At 39.5% G+C, this 11,392-nt stretch overlaps 1 protein-coding gene across 1 annotated transcript; it reads left to right on the forward strand.

Moving 5' to 3' along the window:
• Positions 1-875: 875 nt before the first annotated feature.
• On the forward strand, positions 876-9,199 carry LOC147452511 (uncharacterized). The gene is made up of 10 exons (XM_086519265.1): positions 876-1,767; positions 1,810-1,969; positions 2,076-2,212; positions 2,330-2,663; positions 2,736-2,961; positions 3,044-3,374; positions 5,381-5,450; positions 5,574-5,850; positions 7,375-7,480; positions 9,057-9,199. Exons 1-10 carry the CDS (start codon positions 876-878, stop codon positions 9,197-9,199), a joined length of 2,676 nt encoding a protein of 891 aa, XP_086375391.1.
• Positions 9,200-11,392: the final 2,193 nt, after the last annotated feature.

The following is an 11,392-nucleotide window of genomic DNA, read 5'->3' on the forward strand; positions in this document are numbered from 1 at the left end:
ATTATCAGTGATGATGCGATCATGTAATCCATATGTGAATGCCTTCTACGATGTTGGTAGAATGTTACGTGACAATCCTGGTGTGAAGATCAAAATGACAATTTGTGAGAATAGAAATACTTCCAGGCAGTACTTGATACTTGTTGGCAATGAGGTTGCTGCAATTATGCCAGGTCAAGGGGATGTACAAACAACTGGCCTTTCGAGACATTGTGATACATTGTCAAAATGGAAGGCTGCAAAGGATTTCAAATCTACACAGGTCGTACATGCCACTATTGTATGTTCTTCTCTTTCCACGGGGAGAAGATAGATGGCATATCAAGCTTCCTTATGCTAATGTGCATGGACCTTTGGATGCCTTGGCTGGCCGACAATGTGTCACTCAAAGATTGTACTATGCATATCGACTACAGGTTCGTACTGATACGGAGTCATGCTTGCTTCGTGGGGGTCGTTTACTTCAACAATTTATGGTTGATGCACATTGTGCCATTGAGGAATGTCATCATGCATGGGTCTGTACAAATCAAAAGACGTTGTGGGCAGAATTGTATGGATTTTTCTGGGAGTGATGTTGTACTTGGACGATCTGCAGGTCGAAGAATTGTCTTATCCTCATCTTTTATAGGCGGCCCTCGGCACATGTACCAATTGTATCAAGATGCAATGGCAATTGCGCGTGCAAAGGGAAAGCCAGACCTATTTATCACATTCACATGTAACCCTAAATGGCCATAAATAAATGAGGCACTACTTCCAGGATAGGTTTCCTCTGATCGACCAGACATAACCACCAGGGTTTTGTTCTTGGAACACTCGAGCATGATGAAGTATATCTTAAAGAAAGATATTTTTGGGAAGTGGTGGCTTACATGACTGTCGTGGAGTTCCAAAAGAGAGGCTTGCCACATTCTCATACATTATTGATTTTAGATCCTCGATGTAAACCTCAATCAACATTTGAGTATGACAAGTTGGTTTGTGTAGAACTGGGAGATAAAAATCGATTTCTAGTGCTAAATGATATCATTGTTAGTTGTAACATTCATGGACCATGTGGTGAGTTCAATAGTTCATCTCCTTGCATGGTTGATGGCCGGTGTATTAGAAAATATCCACGTTCATTTTGTGAGCAAACAAGCATGGATAATAATGGCTACTCCATTTATGTGCGACGAAACAATGGCTTCACCGCCAAGGTTAGGGCTTCTACTATTGATAACCGATGGGTTGTGCCATATAATCCTCTTTTGTCAACACTATTTAATGCGCATATCAATGTTGAGGTATGCTCTACAATTTCAGCTGTCAAGTATGTCTATAAGTACATCTACAAGGGGCATGATAGGGCAACTGTAAGATTCCATACATCGATACGTGATACACAAAGGGAGAACATTGATGAGATAGACATGTACACAGATGGCCGCTATGTATTTGCATCTGAGGCTTGCTGGAGAATCTTTGAATGTCCTTTGCACAATGACGCACCAGTTGTTCAGAGATTGAGTGTGCATGTTCCGGCTGGTCAAATGGTGACTTTTCGAGATAATGATATACTTAATGATGTCTTGCAAAGGGACAATGCAGAGAAGGCCACTTTGACAGAGTGCTTCACATGCAACTTGAAGAATCCTGATGCATATGATAGTTTGTACATTGATTTTCCTCAAAAGTGGGTGTGGAATTCGGGTTCCAAAAAATGGACAAAGAGACGTCGTGGGGACACTATTGGGCGGATGTATTTTGTGCAGCCCTGTGCAGGTGAATAATATTATGTTTGTTTGCTTTTAACTATTTGTAAAGGATGTAAATCATTTGAGGATCTACGCTCCGCAAATGGTGTATTGTTTCCAACATTCAAGGTAGCATGCATTGCAAGGGGTATCTTGGAAGATGATGGGGAATGGTTCGGATGCATGGAGGAAGCTTGCAGTACACATACAGGCTTGCAATTGAGACATTTGTTTGTGACCATTCTATTGTTTTGTGAACCCTCCTCCCCTCTTCTCTTGTGGGAAAGATTTCGATGTTTTTTTGTCTGAGGACTATCAACACATGTTGGAGATGAGATATGAGTCGTTAGATGGATGTACACAAGTTGCTCAAGGGTATGCGTTGAGAGATTTGCATAACATTCTTAGTACTTTTGGACGAACTCTAACTGAATTTCCTGGAATTCCAATGCCTGATGAGCGCTTTGTGACACGTGATGAAAATAGCTTGATTTTCCAAGAGCAATGCCTTAACACAATACAAGAACTATCCGTGTCACATGAAATGGAGTAGATTCTAAATGAAGACCAAAGAATTCCTTTTGAGACAGTCTTGCGTGGATTGACTATTGACGGTGGGGCTATTTTTTTCCTAGATGGTCCTGCAGGGACTGGGAAAACTTATTTGTATAATTGTTTGTTGTCACGCGTGCTTGGAGAAGGAGAAGTTGCATTGTCCACAACATCTTCTGGTATTTCAACATTGCTATTGCGAAATGGACGCACTGCACATTCTAGATTCAAGATACCCTTGGACCTTGATAGTTGCAGCACATGCAATATCCCTGTGCAGGGTCAACTTGCTGAATTGCTTAGAATGTGCAAGTTGATTGTGTGGGATGAGTCTCCTATGATGCATCGATATGCCTTCAAAGCTTTGGACAGGTCTTTGCAAGATATCATGTGCTCATGAAATCCATTTGGTGGACAAGTGTTGCTTCTTGGGGGAGATTTCAGACAGATCTTACCAATGGTGTTCCAGGGAGCGCATGCTGACATTGTTGATGCTACACTTTGTCGATCGCACCTATGGAATCATGTGAAGATCCTTAAATTGGCACATAACATGCGTGTGGGAGGCGGTGATGTTGCAAATTCTACCTACAGAGAATGGCTTATGGATGTAGGAAATGGGACTTTGACAATTGGTGATGAACAAATGATAGAAATCCCCCGTCACATGGTGCTTTCTTCATATCTATTGGATGATTTGATAGGTTGCATCTATTTCAAAAATTGATAAAGATGTGGTCCATGCAGAATAGTTCAAAGAGCGGGCCATCCTTGTTTCAAAAAACTCTGAAGTTGATATTCTCAATGCTAAGGCCCTATACACAATGAAAGGTGATGTTGTGCAATACTTTAGTGCTGACTCTATGGTGGAAAACTCGATGCAAGATCCTTTCTTATACTTTGTGGAGTTTTTAAATAGTCTCACCATGGGTGGTGGATTTCCAACACATTGCTTGGAGTTGAAGATGAATGCCCCAATAATTCTACTACGGAACATTGATCCAAAGCGAGGTCTATGTAATGGGACACGCTTGGCGTACAAGGCATTTCATGCAAGAGTTTTGGAGGCAGAAGTTATTATAGGTACACGGGTTGGCACTCGGGTTTTCATCCCTCAAATATGTTCTGTGCATTCTGGTACAAAGTTGCCATTTGTTCTTAGATGGAGATAATTTTCAGTTAGATTGGCTTTTTGTATGACGATAAGTAAGTCACAGGGCCAAAGCATTGCCATGTTGGGCCTATACCTGGTGACACCGGTCTTCACTCATGGACAGTTTTATGTTGCATTGTCACGTGCACGTTCAGCCGCCGCTGGAGTGAAGATTCTCCTACGTGACATTGATGTAAACAAAACAACTACACTAACAACAAACATTGTGTACCATGAGATATTAAACAATGCTATATGAAGGTTCCAATCCTTCTTTCTATATGATGATAAATAAGTCACAGGGTCAAAGCATTACCATGTTGGGCCTATACCTGATGACACCGGTCTTTACTCATGGACAATTGTATGTTGCATTATCACGCGCACGTTCAATTGTCGAAGTGAAAATTCTCCTACATGACGTTGATGTAATTTACAAAACAATTGCACTAACAATACCATGAGATATTAATCAATGCCATATGAAGGCTCCAATCCTTCTCATCATTGTCTTCTTCTTTGTATATGTTTCAAATCATAAAATATTTCATGAATTAATATTCTACCTTTCTCCATAACATTGTCTATTTTTTGGTTTCCATTTGGGTATATAGATCATGGATCAGTTTTCTTACATCTCCGAGGTGTCCTTTTCATTGAATGTGGAAGATCATCCACATCTTGGTATGTTTTTGTCCACCATTAAGACATTATGTACTTATTGTGTTATCTCTGGGACCTTGATTTTTTTTCCATTATTTTAAGCAAAGCAACATTTTTGGTGTGCACCTTTGCCGCACGAAAAAATTGTTAGGACCATCCGCAAGCACTACAAGACCAGGTGTGTGCGCTTGAAATTAGGAATTCACTTGGCATAAAGTAAGACTCATGGTTTTTTTGTTTCCTTATGTGTTACGAATCTTAGGAAGTTGTCATCTATCGATATTTTTCCATTGTGTATTCTGGCATACTCCTCCGATGTTGAGTACGGTGTCTACTCGGTAAGGAAGGAGTGTGTGTCTTTCCAAGATGAAGATGATGCTCAGTGGTTTGCTAGATATGAAGGATACTCTATTCCCAATGATTGGGAGTACCTCCAGAGTTCTAGGTTTGCTGACTTGATCTACCAAATCTACTTGCCTAAATAACTTGCATGTTTGGCAATACCATACATAGCTACAATAACTGGTACGTGTAAATTGTTGTGTTTGGAGCTTTGATTGTATTATTTCAAAAAAAGTCTCTCTTTTTACTACCTTTGTTTGTTAATCCAGGAGATAATCAACCTTGGGATGGAAAAACGGTTCTTAATTTAGGAATGGAGAAACTCCAAGCCGATTGCCAATTGCATGATGAAGCAAGCTACGTTAATATTGCCTCTTAGATCATTTGTGGCACAATAGTGTCCCTGATTGTGTTTGTTTCTATGACAAACATATCAAAAACTTTGCCATGTTTGTGATCCATTTTAGGCAATTTTCTTTGAAGATATGGATACATTTCTAAATGTCTTGGTGTTTATTATGACTTTGTAATTCTATGCAGTAGAGTTTTCCACTTGCTATTTGAGTTTGAGGGATCCAATATAATAGGTTCATATCTTAGAGATCTTTGTTTAACAATTCTATGCATCGATCCTCACATTTGTGAGAGGATATATAGGTTGCTCTGTTGAGAGAGAGAGAGAGAGAGAGAGAGAGAGAGAGAGAGAGAGAGAGAGAGGTGTGCAATAAGGAAGAGAGAAAATCATGCATGTTGCATGAAGAATTTGTGTATTTTCCTGAACTTGCACCTCTTATGCTTTGTGTAGATTAAGTTTTTTTTTTGTATGATAAGATGTTATGTTCGTAATATTGTGCAAGGGATTGCTTCCTTCGTGGTAGTTGACACATAATTCACCTTTATATGCATTGTGATTTACTTTTTAATGATACAGCTATGGAAAACACTAATAACAATGCCATCATCGAGAGTGAGTCTGATGGTATTGAGTATATTCCTCCAAGGTTTGTCGATGTTCGAGCGGCAAAGAGAAGCGCTTGATGTGTGGGATCCTCTTCTGTTAATCCTATGGTAAATGATGGGAATCACGAACTCATGGCTGCATTATAGGACTTCTTTACCTGTAGTGAGTCTAGGCAATTGGACTTTGAACGACAGTTGGAAGCAGTTTTGGACGTGACTCAGCAAGCGAATGGCCAACAAATTGTAGACCTTCGCAATGAGGTGCGTTTATGTGCACAACGCTTCAATGGAGGAATGACCCAGGTTGAGGAGAACCAATTCAACATGTTGGTACGCATGGAGCAAAAATTTGAATCAATGCAAAGTTCACACATGCCCAATAGGGAAATCCAGATCCAAATTGATGCACTGAAGGACCAAGTCCTTGCTCTGGAAGGAGAGGTAATCCGGCTCAAGGTCCACCTAAATCGATTGAATGCATTGATGACAAAGATGGCTCAATCTTCTGATGGCTGTGCCATATAGCAACGCTCAACCTTGGCTACTAGAAATAATTGAATCACGTACTTCTGTGTGTTAATTTGATTCACTGTCTTGATGTACTAAAGCATACCTTGCTTTGAACTACGTTGGTAGGATAAATTAGTGAACATGTTGTTTTGTTTGGTTTTATACTTGTGTTGCTTGATCTACATGGCATGAAGCCATAGAGTATACTTAAATTAAGTTTTGAGTCCTTGACTGAGATGATATTTTTGTCAAAACAATATGAGATACTACCTTTGTGGTTTGGGAACATAAGGTAGCATGTAGTTAGACAAGAGGCTTCCATCATTACAACTATGCTTAGCTATGTGAGCTTCAAGGTTGCAATTAGGACCATTGAGACCTTGTTATGATGTGTATCCACAAAGTATGTATAATGTATCCTAACTGTGGAAGGTTCAAACAAAACGATAGAGTTTGTGGGATTGTTTTTACAAAAGGGTCATCGATGTATGATCGTGTAGGAAATTTGGATGTTATTATTATAATTATTATATATTACCAATTGAAACTCCACCAAAGCATCCTTTGCCACTAACTATTTTGTTTGTTTCCTAAGAGTTTTGACATTTTTCATGGAGTGGACAATGTAAATCATAAATAAAATCTTTCAGTGTTTGAAGGTTTATTGGTATTGCATTTGGAGTTATTTCTTTTCAAAAAAGGCATCAAGATGTCAAAACTAAGTGCTGCCTCTGTTTTAAGTTGTTGCATATGTGCAATATTTTTCATGTTTTTTCATCTCATTATGTGAAAAACGTTGAAATTTTGTGGCGTATGTACACATAAACGAGTAGATTTGTGTGCTCTTTATGCATGTCATGAGTGATTGAGAACTAAGATTTTGTTACAAATTTAAGAGTTTCAATGGTATTAATAGTGTACTCTTTTGGTTTGCATCAACATATGGATCACATATTATAGTTGCTATGTGTATTCAATTCTCTATACACTTCGATTGTCATGAAAAGATGATGTTATGATGTTTCTTGAATGGGGTTGAAATATTGTATTTATAGATGCCACGTCAAAGAAGGCATTGGGCAGTATCTACATTTAGTTGGATGCTTCCTCATCCGCTGTTTCTTATCTATGGTAGGATATAAGTATATCCTTTGTAAAATTTTCAGCTTGGTGTTCAAACTAACAATTTCCTCATTTAGGTCCAGCTGGTTGGAGAGGCCCACTTAGTACGCATGATGTAGTACACATTATTGAAAGCTTTGAAGTTGTTATATAAGAAACATCAATGAAGCACAATGCTTTTTTATATATTTTGGGTTATTGAACTTATTGTAATTAACTAGTTGGCTTGCAGGAATCACTATTATCGTGATAACATTTTAATGGAAGTGCATGAGTTTTGCGGAGGACTCCAAGGATACTTTCATATCAGTGTGGCTTTGAATTGTGATGCAGGTTCAGCTCGCATATTGGTTCGCGAGCTCGGAGATTGCTCGCCGGCCAATGCGAAATACTCTTATAGAGATAGATATGAGAATTGGAGGATTGTATTATACACCCTGTATGAGGGGCGTTGTCGTTTTGGTAGGAGCGTTTGTTGTGTGGGTCCATGGGTTCTACGAGTACCAAATGCAACATCCCGAAGGCTGTCATTCTGAAGTTGTAGTTGTTTTGTTAGTTAAGATTTAGTGGCTTTCAAAAAACTTCTTCTTTAGAGACGAATATTAGGTTATACTTACAACGACTACTTACAGTAATGGAAGTGGATTGTTGTTTTTCTTTTAATCTCCCTTTCTCTCTCTCTCTCTCTCTCTCTCTCTCTCTCTCTCTCTCTCTCATGTGTAGTCTTTTAAATTTATGCTCTATAGTTGTTATGTTCATTTAATTCTCTATGCACTCTCTATTGTCGCACAAAGTCAATGTGCACAAAGCATTATTGCGCATAATAAAGCATTTAAGATATGGTTCTCACTACCTTGAATTGGATGCATAAAGAACACTTACACATGTTATCCTTTATAAGAAGGGGGGAGGGGGGGTTACACAAAATTGAATGATACTCCTTCTTGGCCGCAGCAACGCGCGGGTCACATACTAGTACTATATTATACTTATACTATACTATACTATATTACTCTATTAAGGAGAAAAGAATTAGGGCAGACCACGTGGCTCACCATGAAGTCTCTGAGCAAAAGAAAAAGTAGCATGCTGCACAAGCAAGACCGGGAAGGAGAGAGCACCAGGAGCGAACCCTTTTCAGGCGTCCACGTGTCCAAGGCTACATCATGCAAGAGCGCTCAACTACAGGTTGGAACTTGAAGCGACAATGCAAGATCCCAATGGGTTCCAACGTTCAAATGAGAGAGAGAGAGAGAGAGAGAGAGAGAGAGAGAGGGAGAGAGACATTCACGTTCGTGTGTGTGTGTGTGAGTGAGAGTGAAAGAGAGAGAGAATTTGTGGATAGGTTGTCTCCTGCACCATGGTTTGTGTTGCCTGCTTTAGGCTACTCCCCCGTTTCCTCATTTCCATCCTCAACCTCTTACCCTGGATCGTGGATCCCTTCTGGAAAACGTTTTGGACTCATGGGGGAAGAGTAGGCTACAAGCCTCCTATTTGCATTCCTTCGTCTCTAATAAGTCCCATTTATCGAGACCAGAGCACTGAGAGTAGATGAGCATTTCATCACGCCATATCTTTAACGTCTGAAAGCAACCATAATTTATGAGTAATTTATGTGTTGAGGGGGGACTTTACAATTGGTTGTGAAAAATGCAAAGGTGCAAGTTCTATAGGTCGTGCTTCGCATCGTGTTTTCTTTTACAATTTATTGTGGAAGTGGAATCTTGTAAAACTCCAAAACATGGAGCATATGTTCACATTGTGTGATATGGAAATTTATGAATAAGGAGAGAGTATGAACGAGAGCGAGAGAGAGAGAGAGAGAGAGAGAGAGAGAGAGAGAGAGAGAGAGAGAGAGAGAGTAGGTGACATAATTAATCCATTACTAACTTTGCCAAGAAACTAGAAAACATCATTAATTCACTATAAACATAGTGGATGACTGCTCAGGATATACTCAGACCAAGTCCTCTTGTTCCATTCATGCCTTAATGTTTTACATGTGATTAATTCAGATAAGGAGACTTATGTATCAAATAACAAAAAAATATCACCAGAGATTGAATTAGAGAAGTGGATGTCCATGTTACCTGTCACCATCACCACAAATAAAAACATGAGAATGTTAGTACATGTTGGTGGAAGACAGGTGTCTTAAGAAATCCACACTTGTTATTGATGTCACCCTAATGCAAAAAAGAACTCTAAGTGATAAATGACATGAGAGGAGGAATCCATGAGGTGAAAGTGTTGTGGTAGTAGTACCCTCAAAAAAAGGCTAGCCTGTCCCTTCTTCTTCTCTGTCCTTTCTCTCTTGTCCTTTATAGAGAGGAGTCCCCTCATGCCTTGCTTTTCCAAGAAGTGGTATAGTTATGTTGGTAAGAGTGGTGGGGTCCTTTTTGGGAGTGGGAGATATTCTTGGAGTCCCAACGGTTTGAGTTGGTTAGAGAGTGGGGTCTTTTGGTTCCAAGAAACCATAATCCTTTGTCCCAAGCATACCCACGACATCCCTTATGTAACCCTTTTCATTTTTCAACAAATAGGTTCTATGGGTGTCCTCTTTTTTAAGGCTAAAGTGTTTGGGTAAAAAAAGAGAGAGAGAGAGAAAAAAGTAGAGATAGATAGAGAGGGAGAGATAGAGATAGAGAGGCCCTCCACCACCCACACTAGGTATTGTGTAAGAATATCCCCAAAATATGGGGGGCACTAGGCCCCCCATAGGGGTACTAGTGCCCTCCAATTTCCAAAGTTTGCAGTATTTTGTTTGGATCACAAGTATGTGGGGAGGCTATGCAATTTTTAAGGTATCCCCTCATTAGTCTCCATAGTTTGGCACATTCAAAACCATTAAGGCAGAAGGCTTGAATTAATTGCTTGATATCAATAGAGGCATCCTTTGGATGAGTATTGCAAAACAAGATAGGTTTTAGCTGAGAGATGATTACTTTATGTGCCCAGTCTGAAGGCCGATTGCTAGATCGTTTTATGAATTTGATATGTGGATAGGGTATGTCTTCTTTTTTTGTCAATCTTTTGATGAGTAGACCATTGTCTATGGAAAGATTGAGATTGAGAAATTTGGTTGAGTCTTTTTTCTCATGCTCTATTTCTAGACAATCAGGATAGATTTTATGGAAATCCATAAAAAGAGTTGGATCTGAGGAGTTTATCAAGAGGATGTCATCAAAGTATCTGAAAGGAGTACCCAGCTTGTTGAGGATTGATGGGGCATCTGAGTCCCTTAGTGTTTGTTCTATGACATCATATTCAAGGGAGTGGAGATATAAGTTACACCAAAGAGGGGAGCATGCTAGTCCCATCGGGATACCATTTATTTGCTTGTACACCATTCCTTGGCATTGAATGAACATGTTTGAGATTAGCCATGTGTTTTGAGCTATGACCTCATCCATAGAGAAGGAAATCCCGGATTTGTATGCATGACGAGACCATGTACCTTGGATGCATCGGGTGGGAAAATTTCTAAATGAGATAAACTTTTCAGGGATCGATGTGAAGGCATGTTTGATAAGTCATGAGAGGTTTGCAATTAGCCCATTTTTCCCTTGATGAGGGATGTTTTCATAACATTTCTTAATATCCCCCGAGAAGAGAGATTTAGCATTTGTTGGGAGATTTAAAATGCATTTGTATACCGAGTCAACAATCCACCAAGATTGGATGTGGATGTTATGGCATAATAGTGCCTTTTGGTTGAGTTGCCATGCTCTTGTTTTGAGGATCGGAATGCATGTTTTTAGGATACATGCCATGAGTAATGAGATTTCCGAGTAGCAACAAGATGCCCCACAAGTTATCCATCTAAAGGCATTTTTGTGGCTTTTGTATATTGTGGTGATGTAAGGGAGTGAGCAATGTGAAGGTTGTGTTATTGGGTTGAGGTGTGACAAGATGGAAGAGATGGTTTGCTCCACACTCATCTCGTAAGATTGGAAATCTTTTCCATTCAGTCTCTTCCTTGCTTCTGTGGTGATGAAGTGTTTGCAGATTATTACAGGGTGGTTTGCTGCTTTATCTAAGCATGTGATAAAAAACTTTTGCTTGACATCCTCTATTTCTGCATCGTGATTAGGGTAGGTTTGGTGTTGTCTTTTGATGGGCAGAAATCTATGGCAATATTGGGAGAATAGTGTATGAGCTTGATTGTTTGTAATATGTGAGGGTAAGCATATACACTGATTATCAATTAGGTGATCTAATACTTGGTGAAGTTCATTCATGGCTTGTTCAAGATTAGGATACTTTGACGGTATATGTCCTAAACCCTGTTTGCATAAGGTAGAGAGAGGGTTACTCATGAATGTTTCCAAGTTGGTAGAGATGATGTGTC

The sequence above is a fragment of the Adiantum capillus-veneris genome, chromosome 8 (assembly GCF_014529385.1).
Source record: "Adiantum capillus-veneris isolate H3 chromosome 8, ASM1452938v2, whole genome shotgun sequence".
Lineage (NCBI taxonomy): Eukaryota > Viridiplantae > Streptophyta > Polypodiopsida > Polypodiales > Pteridaceae > Adiantum > Adiantum capillus-veneris.

What these genes read in the sequence shown, in the direction of transcription:
- LOC147452511 (XM_086519265.1), top strand. Translation starts at nt 876, where the DNA reads ATGACTGTCGTGGAGTTCCAAAAGAGAGGCTTGCCACATTCTCATACA. An exon ending in GGCTTGCAATTGAGACATTT is followed by an intron (nt 1,970 to 2,075) that starts GTTTGTGACCAT and finishes GTTGGAGATGAG; the next exon opens with ATATGAGTCGTTAGATGGAT. An exon ending in TAGAAATCCCCCGTCACATG is followed by an intron (nt 2,962 to 3,043) that starts GTGCTTTCTTCA and finishes CATGCAGAATAG; the next exon opens with TTCAAAGAGCGGGCCATCCT.